Here is a 20,659-nt window from a genome sequence, read left to right as displayed (position 1 = left end):
TAATAAAGTAATATAGCATTTCAAAGTTTTATACAACACAATCTAAAGTGTTGATTAAATTTCAATTTACTTATAGTAGAATGTCCAAAATGAATATAGTGAAGATGTAAAACGTTACTGCTGAGTTTGTTCCGAGGTTCCTGGTAATAATTTCTCATTCAACATAATTTAAATATGAAACCAGCTCAGTGTTTGTAACAAATGTATATAATCCAATAAGTAGCATGCAGAAATAATATATATATATATATATATATATATATATAGAATTTATTTTAAGAGTATTAGCCAATAGTAAACATAAAGGTTATACACGTATTCATCATATTATACAATCCCGTCTGTTCGAGAAAGAAAAGTTACGTTTTTGTTGAAGTCACTACCCATAGCCTTGGTCAGATGTGATGGAAGAACACATACTGAGCGCTCCATCGACAAATAAAACCTTCACCGAATTGAGTGCCTTGTTGGCCATAGAATATATATAGTCGCCTACAGCGCTGGAGCCCTGGGATTAGTCATCGGTTATCCCGGTCCGCTTGATATCGATCAATATTGGAAGCTGGGAGATGCTCTAGTCTCTCTACATGACGGTTATCGATTTCATCGCGCGCAAGGTTTGGAAAATCTTCAAATTCTAGTGAGGATGTATGTCCAATATCCTATTCTACAGGTCAGAGCACTGCATAATGGAATAGTTAGAAAGAAGAACTTAGAATCGTTACTTATTATAACCTACGACAAAAACTATTCAACTTTCCTGTACCACATTTTCATCGTGTATCATAAAGGAGCTTAAATATCTCAATAAACACGGACTTAATATATTTTACGGTAATTCAAGATTCAGACACAAAGTCACCTGATACGTAAGGCAATAATAGAAGCTGCAGGATCTAATATGTTTGTTTTACCAACTGTGGTTCAGGTTATGTATATACGCCTTTAACAACGTCCTGTTTTGAATTTAGAGGTTCGGATTTTAAAAGAATTGCATAACTCAGATTTGGAATGTACGTTCTGATTTTAACTTGCATAACTGTTGCTCTGGTTTTCTATTCGAATTTTATAACTGTCATATTTGTGTATCAGGATTCAAATTACTGTACAGGTGTTCAGATTTTAAAGCTACTGTTAACCAATCGCCTTTACATGCTCTCTGTTTTTTTAAATAAAAGTTTAATAATGAATATAACATTCAATACCTTCGAGTTTTTGTTATTCTATATTCATTTAATTTAGAAAACTAAAAACATTCCTTATTTTGATCGCTTTTCCCTTCACCTGGTGAGTAGTTATTTCAGCGTGTTACTCGAAGTTCCACCAGCAATGTAACGTACTTTTCTTAAGACTGTAATCATTATTTGTTAAGTCAAATAATGTTTCCACTCTAAAAATCAGACGTAATCTATAATGATACCATTATAATGTTTTTTCTTCCTCACTGTATCTGTATAGTGAAGAGGTGTTGATTTCGATGCCCGCTTTAACTGTCCTGTTAGATAAATATTGTAAAGTAAAATTACCATAAGCTTACGTACGGTAGAAACACAATTATATCTGATACAGAATGCTTTTTGATAATTATTGGATATTATACTATGACGAATCTGAAAAAAAAAGATGAAGAAAATATTCACGTACCTGACATGAATGATGTAGTGGATGATAGGGCTGAAGTGATTGTCTACACTGGGTGCCCAAGACAGGTTCACTGACCTAGATGTAAAGCCCATAATCAGGGGCATTCCTGTTCGGTCCGGAATGTCTGCAACATGAAAGAACACCAGTATTTCAATGAAAAATACCAACACTTTTTTAATCACATAAATTAATGGACTGAAAGAGCCTTCGCTTCATCTAAAAAAAAATTATTTTCGCCAGCCACGAGTTTCCTCTCCGTGGGTGTTTTCTTAATGCAGACATTTTTTTATTATATAATCAATTAATGAAGAAAGCATTAGAGTTTATACAAAGCATTCTATCCATGCTTATAAGCATGTACATAAAGGAAAATGTATTATATAACATTTAAAAATTTAAATTATAATAATTACATTTAAAACTTACCACCACCACTTTTATAAAAGCTAATCCTCGAAAAAGCAATGTTCATTAAAAGTCATGACATCAAAAGCAATATTTTGAAATAGGAAATTACAAACAAAACTATCAGTCTACAACTTCTCTGATTTTCAATAAACAAGTAAAGCTATATACAATTTAAGATTTATCAATGCTTAATACCACTTAAGTATGGTACTTTAGGAACACTTACATTTTAATACACAAATACAGCAGTATGCTTTCTTTTTTCTTTCGTCGCCGTTATTTATTTGGCGCAAAAAAATTTCGAGCTTGCGCGTGACTTCCCTATCACAGCCGACGATCCACGGACAAAACAATGCTATGATAGACTACTAATAATGTGGTGGTTGCACTACAACCGTGTTTAAATTTTGCCATTCTGAGAAATTCTGCACTATTATATGTAGTTTACGACAGTGGATATAGTCAGTAATGAAAGATCCTTAAGAGCTCTTCTAAAACTAGAACAGACCATTTAATATCAAAACTGTTTATTCATCGCCTTTAATGTAGTTCCACCTTCGGCTTCTTCTGGGATGATTCCCATGGTCTCTTGATTAGTAGTTCACCACTAGCCACAGCAACTAAGTCATACAGAATCATCCTAACATAAATTTGGTCCTTGTTGCCAACTTTGAAGTCTTGTAGGGGCGTGCCCCATATTTGTCTTCTTGGAATTCCAATGTCTTGTGAGAATGTGTCTAGTGCTGGAGACCTGTTTTTCAGCTTTGAGTTGTAATTGCTCTGTTTAAGATGCAAACATATCTGTAATAATCTCGTTCTAGCCCTACCACACCTCGCAATGGAACAAATCACCAGATCTTTCTTTTCTTTAATCTTCACCTCTATGGACAGTAATGGTACGAACTCGTGACACTGGACTGCTTGGAGGCTCAGTTCCTTCCAGATGCAATGGTGTTGACTGACAATTCAATGTTGGGGACCTCCTAGCAGAATCAGGGCCTTCATCAGTCATTGTGGGCAGTTAAGCTCTTGGAGACATCAGTGCCAATCCCACTCACCAACTTAGCATGCATTCCCAAGTTGGATGCATCAGCAAGTGATGCATTTTCATCCATGCACTCACTAACGGTGAGCATTAATCCTACACTCTCTGTCTCACCGACAATCTCATGTACCTCACTGTAAAAAAAAAATCCTTGGCATTCTGGAGTAGCTGCAGGCTTTTAAAAGGGGACAAGAGATCCATATTCACAGTCAGAGAAGGAAAAGCACAAAAGGAACAAGAACTGGTATTCAGGAATATGGAAACACTGTTCAGATCAGAGTTCAATGTTGAAAACTAGACTGATTGTGGCTGTAAGTTGACCTTAAATACTGAAAGTCTGGATTCGTATACAGAGATTGACTAAGTTCTAATTAATCAAAGCTCCAGCTGAGTATATAGGTTAAGAGAGTTTATAATGCTCAGTTACAACTGTGAACTAGGTATTAATCAAACAACATGTCTACAGACTTAACATATTTTCACGTCCACCATTGCCCACTAAAGATGTTCCTAAAGAACTTGAGGACTTCTAGATTCCCTAGTTTCCCTGTAGATGTACTGCTCTTTGCCATGCAACTAGAACACGCACGCCATATCTCTCTGGCTCAGCTTTATCCCTAGCCTATGATGTGGTTGTCACGTAGACAAGCACCTGAATCCAGAAGAAAGGAATGAAGATCGAGACTGCTTGGGTCCAACACAGTTAAGCTAACTCAGGTCAGATGCCATTTACTTCACATTTGACCATTAGCCTTTGCTAACACTATCAGTCTTTCCTTAAATACTTTCTTCCATTTACAAATTATATAACAGTTCTGGCACAAATTACAAGATTTTACAGTGGGGGTGGTACCTGCTGCTTCTCACTATTACACTTACAGCCAGCATTTTCATGCTTCAAAATTGTATTTAATAATGGAAGAGCATTGGAAAAATATTTAGTAAAACTGATCACTTTTGTAAAATATTTCAATTTGTGTGACGTAATATATTCCTATCACGATCCAATAAATCACTGGACACACCATGTGTATAAATGTTATTATATCCAAATCTTTACTTGTGAATTTCATTTACTACTGATGATTTCACTCACTCGTGGGTATTTTATTGATCAAGTCGAAATATTTTCTGCATTACTCTTTGAGAAACAACAAGTTAAACCATCTTTCTAGAACCACCAGACACACATAAATATACAATTAGAAGAGTGTATAACAGTAGTATTCCAGCCAGACTATGTTCGCCATATCTATAGCTGAAGATGTGTTTCACTCAATCCAGATCTATGCAGGCCGATTGAGATACAAGAACAATTGTTATGTAATGCCTTTTACAAGCTGGCAAAGCATAATTGTAATTATACTTACCAGAAGACGTTCGTATTACAGCTATTATATATATATACATTTTTAAACACTACATCCTTTATTTAATCTCTTAGGGATTTTCAAGAATTAGAAGAGCATATAAGAACAACATTCCAATTATACTATGTCTGCCATTGACTTGTTTTGCCCAAGCCAGATCTATTCAAGCTGGCTATGTTTTCCTTCCTAGCCACATTTTCAATGAAATCCAGCAAAATGTCTCAATGTCGAAATTAAAACACTCTTTTAGCATTAAAGAAAATTAAAGGTGTACCGTATTTTCCATTAATACTTTTAATACTATTTATAACAGTTTGGTTGGTTTAGAATTTCGCACAAAGCTATACGAAGGCTACCTGCGCTATCCATCCTAAATTTAGCAGTGATAGACTAGAGGGAATGCAGCTAATCAACATCATCTGCTGTCAACTCTTGGATTATTCGTTTACCAACAAATATTGTGATTGATTGTCATCTTATAATGCCCCGGCTGAAAGGAAATGCATGTTTGGTGACAGGGATTCAAACCCGCAACCCAAAGATTGCGAGTCAAGTAACCTAATCATCAAGCTATATTTATAACAGTTAACCTCATATTAATTAATCCTTAGCAATGAGATCACAAAATCCTTTGTCCAAGCTCTCTTTTAGCTTGTTTTCTCATTATTTATTACCATTCTCTGTATGTGGTTGGTTCACTGATTTTAATTTATTTATAACATTTACGAAGGACTCCATGTAATATTCTCAACATGCACGTGCTGACGCACACGTATGTTTGTTGCTTACATACATTCCCATAGATATACCATCACTATACTTCATCAAGTACTCTAGTACTTAATACAGCTTGCCTACAGCTACCGCATGAACAGCTTAAGTAACATCCAAATTACTCGCCGAAAATTGTGGTATCTGGGTGCCATCAAGCTTAACTTATTTTTATTTCGGACTTAATGAAATAAATAATCACTGGTAAAATTTAGATGAATCAAGAGTTTGAGCTAAAAGTCCATTTTTCCAAATAAAAATATGTGATGTTACTACCGACTACAAAATATAATCAGAAAAATCTGGACTCCCTCGTTAATTGTAGCCCCGGGTTTGTTTTTCCAATAAAGATCAGTGAAACATCAGTGAAATGGGTGATATGCTCTGCAGAGTTCTCATCATTCAGCCAGATTGTCCGAGTGATTTTCTCCAAACAATAAATGATGTTTCGTATCAGAAAATTCACTCTATGCCTCGGAAAGCAAATGGTCACTATGCTCTTTTGATCACTGATTTTGCAATAACATGATCATCTCACCTATTAATAACCAAGTGATAATTCTACAATGTAGTACATAAATCACAACACAGTATTACTTGATAGGTAGGAAAGCAAGGATCACCACTCTGTCAGTCCATGATTACATAGATTGATAAATGTCCTAACAGGCAATAATCAAGTAGCTGATACAAAATGTAGTCCATACTTTCTGCTGGACCGTACTAACTAATAGCTCAGAAATCAAGGAACAGTACTTCTTTCCAATCAGCAAGCTCCTGACTTAATGATTGTCCAATTTTCATAATTAAGTAGTAACACTACAGTCTAGTGCATACATGGTATTTCACGTTACTTCTCTGAGCTCAGACAGCAATGGGCTATTGTACTCTTTTGGTCAGTAGTCTTCTAACAGCCTGGCTATGCTAGCTCAGATAACAAGTTCCATTCATATCAATCGCAAGATCGACATTCCATCCACATGTCAGAGCTGCTAGATGAATCTAATTCCAGTGACTCATTTAATTCAAAGACTGCCATATAGATATCTGCAGCTTCCTCTTCCTCATTGGAGAGGTCAATATGACTCAAGACGGTATCGTTGGCCTCCTCCAACTCATCAGTCTTCTACAGATGCTTGGTCAAGCTGGTGCACCAAGAGCTTGTCTGTGAAATATGGATGCAGCTTATTAACGTGTTCCATGCACTTTTGCATGCTTTGCATCTGTTGTAATTCATACGTTAGAGGATCAACTTGTCAGAGTAACAGGTACAGACCAATACAGCAGGATCCAAATTTCTTCCATATATCTGGTACTGGTCACAACTATGTTCACTTGCCATGTTGGAACATCCATTCTTTCACTGTCCAATCATGTACTTCTTCTGTTGTCATAATAACTCCCTGAGTTGTCAGGCAGATAAATTCATGTGCATCAGCCATTGTCGAGTATAGCTAGTCCATATACTCTTGGGGACCATACATCAGGTCTACATGAACAGATAAATGAACAGCCAGCTGATCCCTATTCCATTGCTCGAAATACCATCATTATATGTTACAAATGTTCATCTCAGTCAGATCTGTCTGGACTAACAAACTTTGCAAGAACCTGCTCGGTAATTTGTATTGTTCTGTCAAAACATCATACTCGACGTGGTAAAGTGAAGTACGAGTCTTCACTACACCCAACATTCTACACAACTTATGAAATTGGTTCCCTGATCCATGTGGATTTCATGCTATCCAGTTTTTGGCTAACACATCTACCATGGTATTTGTTAGCATATCAATCAATATAGCAATGGCTTCTGGGAGTGAACCTGCAATATCAAGGGTTATCCGAGATCCAACAATTACATGTTTAAGTTTAACCTGTCTGAATCGGTTTCCCTCTGGATGACAAGCATTGTACAGCATTCACACCAGTGTTAAACACCTCGACTCACTTGAGGCTAGAAAAACTACAAGATGTTAGCATAAGTGTGAAACATATCTTTGATTTTTGCCCTTCAGCCCTTGTGCTGTGCATAGACTGGAGTATTTTTTGCTACAAAGCCCCGAGAGTCACTAGCTGCAGCACTGTAAGAGCACAATACATTGTGGGCTGGTAACAGTGGTACAGCACACTTTCTTTCATTTTTAACTGCTCATGTGGGTGCTACAGGTTACATGTCTGTACCATACTCCTCTACTAGTGCTGGTCAGGCTTGACCTTGCTGGACATTAAGGAATGCCCATGCCATATCAGGATCCTTCAGTTGCTTATCCCCGAGTTCCTAAAGCATTAACTTCAGCATCCGTCCTTTGGCTGGGTCATATGCTTTAAGTTTAGCTTTCTCTGTGGTGGAAACGACCACGGATTCAACTCTCACATTCCAAGACATTCCAATAATGGTCAAGGTCTCATTCTACAGCAAGACAGTACATCTGCATTTCCCTGTTGAAGACCCATGAAATGAACTAAAACAAAGACATATTCTCGAAGCAGTTGGTTTCGATCCCACTACGCCCAGATTGTGAGTCAAGCGCCTTAATCGTCGCCCGGTGGGGCAACAAAAGGCTACGGACTTACAACACTAAAATTCGGGGTTCAATTCTGCGCGGTAGATACAACAGATAGCCCGATGTGGATTTGCTCTAAAAAACAACCAAACAACCGTATTAACTTCGTGATCACATGTGACGTGAAAAGCATTAACTTGGGATGCCGTAATTATTATCATCAAGCAGCTTTTGTCTACTCAACTTTACAGTTGAAGTTTAAAATTAATTTGAGCATTATCTTAAATATTATAAACCAAAACCTGAATAAACAAACTTTTAAAACGGCTTTCTGGGAAGATGAAAACAGTAAAAAGAAAATTACGATATTTCGATAAGTTTACTCGTCATCATCAGGTAAAACGTACGAGTGAGTATTGTTGAATTGTATTTGAAAATATAATTTGCCTTTTTCTTGTTTTCATCTTCTCATATATCTGTTTTAAAAGTTTATTTATTTTATTCGTTTACTCATTTCTATTCATAAATCAAAGCTTGATTTCACTGCACTTGTTAAAATTAAAAAATACATAGCCTTTTTATAACGTTTATAAAGCTTACTAATATATACATATTAATATCAACTTTCTATAAGAGCAAGCTACTTATTTAGATCAAAAATAAAACTCAACCTGGTAATAAGTACAGCCGATTAAATATACTTTTCTTACGTTTCTACTTACAAAGATTGAAATATATTGTTTCTTCAGTTAGACACCCTTGCTGTTAGATATGTTTGGCCGTAATCCCAGTAATATCTCACGAGGTTCGGCCATTTTAGGAGATTTAGATTAGTCCTAAATCCCTATACCTAGCTAATGATGCAAAACAATTGCTATACTAAAAGTATAAAATCAAATCAAGTAAAACTAGATATATTAAAAATGTTAACCTATGTTGTTAATGAAATAATATAGTATATTTTACATACGAAACACACAAACTCTAGATGTTAGCTTCAAATGCTGTCATATATACTTGATGTGCGTTGAATAATGTAACACGGTGTTTTCCAAACTGGGGGGAGCAGAAGAGTAGAGGCGTCGATAACCTAACAAAACTATCACTTTGCCCTCAAGGCCTGGTATGGCCAGGTGGTTAGGGCGTTCGACTCGCAATCTGCGGGTTCGAATCCCCGTTACACCAAACATGCTTGCCCTTTCAGCCGTGGGGGCATTATAATGTGACGGTCAATCCCACTATTCGTTGGTAAAAGAGTAGCCCAAGAGTTGGCGGTGGGTGGTGATGACTAGCTGCCTTCCCTCTAGTCTTACACTGCTAAATTAGGGACGGCTAGTGCAGATAGCCCTCGTGTGGCATTGCGCGAAATTCATAACAAACAAACAAACAACTTTGCTCTCAAAAGGTTTTTTTTTTTTTTTTTGTCTTTCGCATTTACTTACTCCTTACAATCATTTTTTTTCATATAAAAAAATATTTAAAAAAAAAGAAAACGTTGATTTTGCTGTTATCACTTGCGAAAATTATTTCAATGTGAAGTGGGGGCGCTACGGAAATTTTACTGAGTTAGGAGGTCGCCGCTATTTAAAGTTTCGAAAACAAACACTGATGTAACATTACAACAGCGTATAAGCACAACTTTCCACAACACCTCCTAAAAATGTCTTGTGACCAATCATAAACCACTGATTGGCTCCGGCAAGAGCCTGACATTTTAGATAAATTTGTACGACACATATTATTGTTTGTTTAGAGTGAAATAGCAGGACAGTTCCAATAATATTAATGTTCAGGCAGATAAGAAATAACAATAAATTCAATAACTACTTCGAACCTAGAATCAATAGCTAAGTATTGGTTCCCCAACTGAAATACAACCAGGTTAAATTTATAATAAAAATAATACATTAAAGACGCTAGGAGGCGTGTCTAACACATCTAATCCGACTTCAACTTGTTTGTTTTAGCGCAAAGCTACACAATGGGCTATCTACGCTCAGTCCACTAAAGGTAATCAAACCCCATATTTTAGCGCAGTAAGTCCGTAACCTCACCGCTTACCCATTAGGTGGACCCGACTTTAACTGACCTCTTTCCCTTAACAAAAGATATGGATTGGGCAATAAGAAGTTTTGTTTGTGTTTTGTGTCTGACAAAACTACTAAGGCTATCTGCCGTCGTCCATAATTTTAAACTGTCGACCAAAGAGAAGGCAACCGACCAGCAGCACCACCACCACCAACTCTTGGGCTACTCCTTTATGGATGTTTGTTTGTAATTAAGCACAAAGCTACACAATGGGTTATTGAAACCCGGTTTATAGCATTGTACGTCCACAGACATGCTGCTGTGCCACTGAGGGTGCCCTTTATCAATGAATAGAAGAGTTGATAATCTCATTATAACATCATCATAATTGAAAAGGACGAGTGTGTTCGGCGCCGGGTTTCGATCCCACGACCTGCAAATTGCGAGTCGGACGTTCTGATCACAAGGCTATACCAAGCCGCAGTAATGCAAGTAAAAGACAAAGTTAACCCTTCAGTAACAGCTGAAAAGAAAATGCTAGAAGATTCGAGAAAATTCAGTAATAATAATAATAATAATAATATTTTGAAAAAAATGTATATGAATGGTAAATATGACAATTAAAGTAATTAAAAAAACTAATGTAACTTAACTAATCACATAATGCTATACCATATATCGAACTGTTATATAGCTAATATTAACTATATATATAGTGAGATCTAAACTAACTGGAGGGAAAATTAATGGTGGCCAATACACTAATGCGGTTAAATATTTCCTTAAACAATTTCTAATAAATTGAAGTGAAGACGTGAAAGTTTTGAAAATGTCGTAATATTCTGTAAAACATTTAAAATCATTATTATTAGCAAGAATATTCTTGAATTTCTCACAAAACTGACTGAATTTGATGTTCAAAATGAGATGGGAGAAACCTCGCTTGTGAAAAATGCGAGCGAGTTTATGTTTTATCCACAAAGACTTGTACTGTTAAAAAATTCTATTGTAGCTAATAAGCCGTAGAGAATAAGTATCGTAACAACTTATTTGGAAATGGAAAGTTTACAACTTCATAGTTGAAAGTGCCGTTTTATTAAAACTTTTGAACTTAAATGTTTGTCTAGCGAAGGTGACATCTAAATCCAAGTAGTTTTTTTTTTTTTTGGTTTGTTTTGAATTTCGCGCGAAGCTACCCGAGGGCTGTCTGCAGTAGCCGTCCTTAAATTAGCATTCATAGAATAGAGGGAAGACAGTTAGTCAACACCACCACCGACAACACTTGGGCTTCTCTTTTACCAACGAATAATGGGATTGACCATCATATTTTAACGTCCCGGCTGAAAGGGCGCGCATGTTTAGTGACGGGAATTCGAATCCGCAATTAGCAAATTGTAAGTTGAAACGAGACCGTATTTTTGTTCCAATTTATGGCCCAGCCATGATCTACCGGCACAGTTACGTTTCACATCTGAGATTTTTGACGGTCTCTAATTACAAACAGACACGCATTCTACCTCCATTTTGTGTTTATGATTTAAACAATTTAAAAACCAATGTACATTATATTCTCTTTCACCAACTGAGGAAGCTTCGGTTAAGAAGTGAAACGTCTTTGCATATTTTCTGCTGAAGGTTTTTAAATGAAAGTATTTCTGTTTACATTTTTATGACTTGTGTTATTAGAGATCCTGTTACCAAGAGATTTATGGACTCAAAGAAACTTGGCGTATAAATAGTTTAGAAAAATTTGTTCAAAAAGTGGCGAAATACGAAATTCAGATAATTCAAGTGTTTTGTATGTTTATTATTTACCTTTTCAGGAAATAAAAGCAACGCTTCTGCCATGATATACCACATATAGACACCAATAATAAGAATTTGGTCATTTTCACACTAAAACTAATTCATAACCACAAATCTAAAGTTAACAAGATTCCACTTAAAGGTATATATTTAATAGAAACAAACTTCTACCAAACTATTCATTACAGGTAAACTAGCTGCGAGTCGTAAAAGTTTGTTACTGAGCCTATCAGCACAGAACAAACTCGGATACCTTATATTTAATGTAATAAGATAAAAGTATGTGGCTATAAAATATCAGGTATGAGAGACATTGATGTATATGTACAAGAATCTAGCTATACATTTTATAACTTAAGTTTGGGTCGTGGATATAGGACATTCTACACAGAAAAAAACAACCAACTAACTAATATCTATTCTCTATTCATGAAACCTTATTGTAAATACAGGTGTGAATATTATCTCGAGAACAGTAAGATACACATTGGTAAGAAATGGTCTCAAAATACATGTATCTGTTCAAAAACTACCGCTGTGAAGAGATAACCAAACCTAAAGGATGAAATGAACATTTGACCAAACAACCTGTAAAAAAGAGAAAAGCTAGAAACGTGTGTTCTTTACTCGTGAATCCAAATTCGATTTGTTCGGCAACAATAAACAACAATTTGTTCGACGTCAGAAAAGAAAACGATATCATAACCAATGTACAATTTCTACAGAAGCATGGTGAGCAATCAGTATAAATGTTGGGCTGCATCCAGACATAGGTGTTGGTGATCTACAGAAATTGATGGCACCCTCACTGTTGACAAGCATAGGTAAATTCTGATCCATTATGCCATTCCCTCAAGAACATGACTCAATTGGAGGGATTTCATTTTTAATCAAGACAGTGTTATCAAGTATACGGTGAAACAATATCTTAACGGAAAGAGGCCGATGGGACACTCACAGCCAAGGCCTGATCTGCACAAACTCCAGGTATGAGCATTCTTTAAGCCGTATGGGCTTATATAAAAACTGAGTAGGTCAAAAGTCAACCAAATAGCTTAGCAGAATTATGGGGAGTAATGCAAGACATTTGGAACAATATTCCAAGATCATATACTGATAATCTCTATAGCTTTGTTTGTTTTGAATTTCGCGCAAAGCTACACGAGGGCTATCTGCGCTAGCCATCCCTAATTTAGCAGTGAAAGACTAGAGGGAAGGCAGCTAGTCATCACCACCCACCGCCAACTCTTGGGCTACTCTTTTACCAACGAATAGTGGGATTGACCGTCACATTATAACGCTCCCCCGGCTGAAAGGGCGAATATGTTTGGTGTGACGGGGATTCGAAACTGCGACCCGCAGGCTGCGAGTCGAGCCCCCTAGCCACCTGGCCATGCCGGGCCCATCTCTATAGCAACATGAAAATAACGTACAATGCTCTATGTGAATCAAAAAACTCACATACAAAATACTAGTGCATTATACAACTTATTCGCTTATCTTTGTATTTTCTGTGGTAATTTTAGAACCAATAACCGCCCACTTACCTTTAACTCGTTGGTTGTGATTCCTGTATGTGTATCGCTTGTGTTTCTATAATTTTTGGTCATTCTAGAACATTGCTTTTCAACTGGGTGAATGGTGCACTCAGGGGTTTTATTCTATGTTGTATTAATTCTAGTTGTAGTTTGATGTATATTTAAGTCATAATAAAGAATTATGCTTTTTAATTCATTACTTTTTGTCTTTTTTCTAACTGAGGGTGAGTGAGCTATTGTGAAAAACTTATAGGGATGAATGATATTGGAAAAGGTTGAGAAGTACTGTTCTAGAACCCAGTTCCTACTTTATTGCTACATGTAATAGTGATCACGTGAATATTTCCCACTGATGTGGCCTGGCATGGTCTGATGGTTAGGGCGCTCGACTCGCAATCTGAGGGTCTCGGGTTCGAATCCCCGTCACCGAACATGTTTGGACTTTCAACCGTGGTGGCGTTATGATGTGACAGCTGATCTCATTATTCGTTGGTAAAAGAGTGGCACAAGAGTTGGCAGTGGGTAGTGTTCCCTCTAGTCTACCACTACGAAATAAAAAGGACAGTTAGTGCTGATAGGCCTCATGTAGTTCTGCGGGAAATTCAAAGCAAATAAATCAAACCTACAGATGTATCAACAGTTGTTTCTCTGTGCTGGGTGTTTGAAGCGGAATTTCCCAGAAAATTAAAAGGGAGCATTAAAAAGTTTTAAAGGTCACAAATTACTCGCCAACTTAACTGTACAGTGCTGCAGCATGAAATTGTAAAGAACAATATAAACTTATATATCCAATATATATATATAACAACAATCACATATATATTTCGTGTTACCCAAGTGTGCACACTATGTCAATCATGTGTGTATTCGTATCAGTGCTTTTGACCGAAGTGAACACAATAAAAATCGTATAGATATGATGTCTACGTGAGAACGAACAATCACATAAAACTACATGTCATATTTTGTAATACTACGCAAGTGGAGGGTGAACATTATACCTTATCTACCCGTATCACCATAATGAACACTAATGTACCTGTCATCATGTGAACAACATTAAAATTACACAATTTGTTATCAAATTAAACACTGTAAAAACAAACATTTTACTGTTATTTACAAGTTTTTGGTTTTCACTTTGCAAAATATTTTAAAATAAAAAAATGTTCAATTGTCATGACGGATCTAGCAATGTCTGTTTCCACTTTGCCAAACCTGAAACTGTCGCCTTAAAGAGCGATATTAAAAGCTTTTCTTTTTCTTCACAGACCTATCAATCATCTGATTATTATTTATTTTATTTCGTTAAGCGATAAAGTACCATCTTCACTATTACTGATGATAGTAACTGTGTTACCGATACAAAATATTAACAAAAACATATCAGCAAAGAATATGGTGATTTTATTTAAATATTTATATCTATCTATCTATTAACAATATTTTACTAAAGAAGCGTATTTCAATTTCATATACACTACTTTTTTTTCAAGTTATTTGTTGTTGTTTTTTCAAAAGTCTCAGCTCCAATTCATGTGCCATAAATAAGCTATTAGACTGAAACTTATAAACCGCTATCCGAATAATAACAAAAATTAATTAACTTCTAAACTATTTTATTGCGTGGCAAGCAAGTTATAAGTTCGAAACTTGAAAATAATTCCATCAGTTTCAAACAATAAATTGCCTCTCCCTAAAAATCGTGCACAAACATGAAGCAATGTTGGAAAACACGCTGAAGCAGACTACAGGCATAAATTGACACTAATGCAGCTAAACATAATCCTTTTAACCCCCTGGCATGTTATTGTAAAATTTAATGATAACCAGATAACCATTACACAGACAACAGTTATGTTTTTGATTCTTTTAGAGCAAAGCCACATTGCTACGTCCATCGTAGGGAATCAAATCCCGGATTTTAGCGTTGTAAGTCCGTAAACTTACAGTACTGCTGTCTCCCCCAGGGAACAAACCCAGCACAACAATTAATAATTAATTAATTACTTTATATATATATATATATATAGCAATGTGTATTAATGAAGTAATATACTTAATTTTCCTGCTGTATTTTTAATAAAAATATTTAAATGTTTTCATTTTCTTCACTTCTACTGAATTATTTTATTCTGTGCTTTGTGCATTCATATCATTATGTGACTGAACATTATAATAAACTCGCACAAACTTGCGTTTAAAATAGCGAGACAATTTACTTCATTTTAAGAAGTAGTATTTATTATGCATTTAAATATGCGATCAAGTCAACAAACGAATCTTTGTTTGTTGTTAAGCGCAATGATTGCTACACAATGGACTATCTATGCTGTGCCCACCGCGTGTATCGAAACCAGATTTTTAGCGATATAAACCTCAGACTTATTGCTGAGACAGTGTGGTACTAATGAGCTTACAAACTATATTTATATGCGCATTCTAAATAAAACAAATTTCAAGAAGATTACATTTCTCCGCTAGAGCTCCACTATGCAGTTTCACCATTTTATAAAAATCTACGTCACTGTGTTGGCATCGAATTAGGAAATCTTATGATTTAGGATTTTATTTTTTTTTATTATTAATTATCAAGTGTTCAATAACTTCGGATGAGCATTAAAAGTGATAAAACGTTGTTGAAATTGGCTAGTTCAGCACCGAACAAGATTTTATAGAGTAGATTATATCAATTAGGAAAAACCGAAGACTAACGCATTGTCAGAATTGGCGTCAGTCAAAGTTAACTAACTCTGCATTCTTCCTGCGAGCTTCACATGCATTGGTGAAAAATCAATAAACAGCCGCTTCTTCGACCAGTCACCCAACAACCAGTGCTGAAAATTCCTGAGCAAATGTTCTTGTAACTTTCATCCAAGTTTGCACTGACGTAATAATAATAATACGCCTTATCCTTGAACACCTTATTCTTTAAACTGGTGTAAAATAAGCTTATTTCATTTTTTTTCTCAACGGTAACAAAGTAAATCATTTGGACTGTCACAAGTAAGGGACTGAAGTACTGTATCCTTTTTTATTGTAAAAATAGCAAATTATATCTTAAATTTGTAAACAAGTAAAATAATCGTACTAATTTCTTCCTTTTTCAAAGATAACAACAAATTATCTTAAAAATTGTGTACGTTCATTTGTTTGCTTGTTTCAGCACTAGGCTACACAGTATGCCATCTGCACTCTGTCCAACACGGTGAATTAAACCCCGGATTTTAGCGTTGTAACTCCTTAAACTCACTGCTGATCTACTGGAGTACCTTGTCGTAAACAAGTAAGATGATTAATATTTTCCTTTGTCTAGATGTTGTAATAACACCTTGTAGTTTCAACTGTCGTTGTACAGTTGGCTTAAAATATAAGTACTATGTATTTACTTCGTTAAAATAATAAAGCTTTATTCTTTAAAGTACAGAGGAGTAAAAGCGATTTACATATGCTAATACAATGGCGCGTCGCCACAGATACCAGTCGTGGTACCATGGGCGACATATTTAGCTTACAGCGAATTCCTCGGCCGTTTGACAGCGAGTTCTGCTACGCCCCTTACAACTGGAAGTAATGTCACATGCATTTACAAGGTAGAACATTCATACAGCTAGACTGTTAAACAATGTACAGTGAAAGGACATAATGTTTCGCAGAAAACTTTATTTTTTTTTTCATGGCAGAGGAAAAACTCGCACAATAAGATATAAAATCACACCCTAAGCCAATCAGCCCGGAGCGATAGCCATGTTTTCAAACGATAGCCAATATAAAAAGTACATGATTGACCTCGCTATTCATTGCATCGACTTGTTAAAGTGTTATACCTGTGATGTTGGGCAGTAGTCCATAATCATGAACATATGATAATGATATGAAGCACCAAGCATCAATGTGGGAAGTAGTTCCAAGGGCAGCGCAGGACCTAGAACAATGTTCTTATAAAGTAGTGCACTTAACTCTCAGTACTATCCAAACATAACGTAATAAATTTGGAGCTGGTTCCAGATTCTAAATGAATGTATACCCATTTTCTGGAAAATAATATATTCCTATTTTATACCTGCAGGGTGGAGCATGATTAACCAGTAAGAAGTATTTTTCCCATGTCTTTGGTCCACTGAATGTAATCCTGTCACAACTTCAGCTAAGCTGTTTTGAGCCTTGCTAAGAGTGGAATATATTTCATTGTAAGACCGGCATACAGGTTAACGTTGTGAAATCTTTTCATAATTGTCTGTACATTGACAGCGTCCATTTGCATCTTTGAACACTGGATTCAGCCACAAATCAGGTATTCTATGGTTGCCAAAAAGGATAGGTGTCCAAGCAACAGTAGTATATGTTTGGGTATGGTTCTTAACTCTACTAATTACACTTTGAAACACTTGTAACCAATTTACTACAGTCTGCTGTGACTGGTTGGTTTCCATTCGTCTGTTAGCTCTTCTGATGTTAAAGTTCAGATGTTTATTATTGAGGTTTAGCCATGGTTCCTGAACAGTTTAGAGCATTTTCAATTATGTAACAATTGAGATATGATCGTGTGAGACCATCATATAGCACATGACTGATCACCTTATACATGATTTGGGTAACAAAGAACCGAGTGGAGTAATCGGCACTATTTTATAACTGATTTTGCTTTGTCATAACTATAATGTTACAAAGTCCGATTATCCTTCCCTTATTCAGTATCCTTCCAACATTAATGATACGGTTGCGAAAGCCATCTGGGCTCATTTTAACATTCATTCCATTCAAATTTTCAGCATTTGTTTTTCATATTCAAACTGAACAATTCTTTGACTGCAAATAGCACTAAAAGTAATACTTTTAAGTTATTTAAGGTGTTTTTACCAGCAATGTATTGCCAACGTTATTTTGTTCTTTCAACGTATCACACAAATATATGCATATAGAAGGAATTAAACAACTGAACCACGGGTTAGTTAAGTCTTATGGCATAAATGCATCTTTTTTTGTAGGAAATAAATTAAGTTATAACATAGAGCGCTCACTTCAGTAGTTTTTTATATAATTTCCTAACTTGAAGTGTATTTCTTTATACATACAGAGGACACATACTGTCTGAACGCCTAAGGTCTAAAAATCTCAGCAGGTAATTTATCCAGACAAGTCTGATGAACAGTGGGTTAGGCTGTCAAAGTCAGGTAGATTAACTCGCCAAGCCAGTCTAGACGAGGTAGCTAGGGGTGGGGCAATAAAAAACTGAGCTCCATTAACCCGGACCTGAAGCAGTCTATCTTAACTAAGACTTGCAAATGAATCACGTGCACAAAGAGGGAAGACTAGTCCAGCCATGATGATGCCTTGAGTGGGTTTAATGTACCTGTAAGAACTGAGTATTTAAGAAAAATTTTGCCCATGCATAGCATATTCTAAAAGTCAAGTATATAACAGTTTATATATATGTATATATACTCCACGTGACATGTTACATTTAAAAATTATTATTACTAATTCTATTTCTTCATCTTAAAAAGTATGATTAACTGGGATATTAAATAATTGTTTTGAATATGAATATTTCATATTAAGAAGTGTACTACAACCGAAAAGCCTAACTCAATATGCACTTCCATGAAGATCCTAGCCTTAGAATAAGATTTGGTAAGACAGTCTATGCCTAACAGGCCCTAAGAAGACTGTTTTTACGATATTTTGAAATAGTTTGTTAATAAAATAAATAAAATATTTGATAATAATATTACAGAGTCCTGGTATGTAGCTTAAAAACGTTAAAAGAAAAATGTATTACACTCCAATCCCTCCTTCTTTATTTGTTTTCGAGACTTTCTTCTCATGCTAGGTGAGAAATAAGGCATTTATGGTTTATAGCGAGAAATCACAAACACGGCTTAAGGATTTGCTAAAAGATGGCGCGACACAGTACAGACGATGCAATAGATTAAAGATTTCCGTAAAACTTGCTAAAAACTTCACCCAATGACAGAAAAAAGAGAAAAAAAAACATTATTAAATGTAATAAATAAAACATTTCATTGTACTTTATTTGTATTGAATCAACTAAGTCCATACCTAGTATGCAGTAGATCTATTTCAAGAGATGAGAAATTACAAGAAATAAGATATTTGTTGTGGACCTACTAGTTTGTGTCCTTCTTAAACTGAATAAAAGTCAAAACAACAACAAACCACTTTTTAATAAAGTCCCAAAGCCAGACTGTGGTAAATTGTTTTCCCCACTCGAAATTACGTTATGAAATAATGGATTTAGTAAAATTCAATTAGAAAAACAATGGTACTGATAACGCAAGAAATAACAACACAACCTATAAAAATATTATTTTTCTTACTTAAATACATTTGAAACCTCTTTATATTTTACTATGATCTAATAATGTACAGCATGCATGTATTGTGTCTCTTACAAAGTTAAAATAATAACACGCCTAGTCTGGCTCTCAACAAATCCATTTTTCTCTCATAATACACTTTTACAAGGCTTCTTCCAAAGATTATAGAAAGTCCTTGCTTTTCTGTTTTCCTCAAACACTGAAATGCTGAAACATAAATGCGAAAGTGAATTGAAAATTGTGTGATAAAAGTATTTTCAATAGTTCTGAATCATGGTAGCCAAACTGACGTTAATATCCATATTCACTGTACTAAATTAGTTTAAACGCGAACAATAGTTTCACAGTGTATGTCTTTAAATAACATAAACAACAAGCAAGCCTCTATTAAGGTCAAGAGCCAGTAGTATAAGTTTCAGACCCCATTCGTCAAGTCTTCACGAACAATGATAAAGGATCAAGATAAAGTTTCATCTAAACAGACTCTGTCACCCCAATCTCCTTAACTACTACAGGAACCACGTGATACACAAGCCATGTTTAGTCTTGGCATTATTACTGTTTATACTTTAGAGGATTTGAACTTTTTATATTTTAATTTAAATTAACCAAAATATGAAAAAAAAAACGCGATATATGTAAACATCTAAGAATAATTTTGTTTGTAGAATTAAACTGTAAAAAATAAACACATTGCAGTTTATCATTCCAAACACACAAATAAAAACTGATTTAAAAGAAAGCACTCGAATTCACGTTTGCTTTTTTTTTTATTTTTGAAGATGTTATGAAAGCATTAATTACATAAAACATTATATTTTCCCAACAAATTAATTATAATGACATCCTATCTGGATATTCAGAAGTTTCAGTTCTGCATGTACTATATAAGCATTGAAATTACGGTAACTATTAGAATAATAGGTCTAATACGTGCCTATCCTTACCTGTAATTTCAACTCAAAAAGCCTAAAACAAATTGAGCCTCTGTTTCTTTTAAGCACAAAGAGCTACATGCCTTGTTTACCAAAGAGATCTAGTCCAGAATTCTAGTGTTATCAAGCCCTCAAGCTTACCATTGAGCACCAGGAGGCTAAATTATTGAGACTTATTAATATACTTATATTATTTCAAAGCACCCTTTTTATATGATAAAAAGTCTAAACAGAATGACAAAATTCTAATCAGAAACATATTTCGGAAA

General features: G+C 35.2%; 1 protein-coding gene across 1 annotated transcript in view; it reads right to left on the bottom strand.

Moving 5' to 3' along the window:
• LOC106466324 (protein sidekick-2-like) overlaps window positions 1-20,659 on the bottom strand; it is a gene marked incomplete at its 3' end in the record, with an annotated part of 147,939 nt that overhangs the window by 60,521 nt on the left and 66,759 nt on the right. The window contains exon 3 of the mRNA XM_022394304.1: window positions 1,645-1,768. Within this exon, the coding sequence (XP_022250012.1) occupies window positions 1,645-1,768 (124 nt within the window). The remainder of the gene's footprint in view (window positions 1-1,644; window positions 1,769-20,659) is intronic.

Source organism: Limulus polyphemus, unplaced genomic scaffold (assembly GCF_000517525.1).
Source record: "Limulus polyphemus unplaced genomic scaffold, Limulus_polyphemus-2.1.2 Scaffold2222, whole genome shotgun sequence".
Lineage (NCBI taxonomy): Eukaryota > Metazoa > Arthropoda > Merostomata > Xiphosura > Limulidae > Limulus > Limulus polyphemus.
Note: the sequence above shows the minus strand (reverse complement) of the source record. Positions and strands in the feature narration are given on the sequence as shown.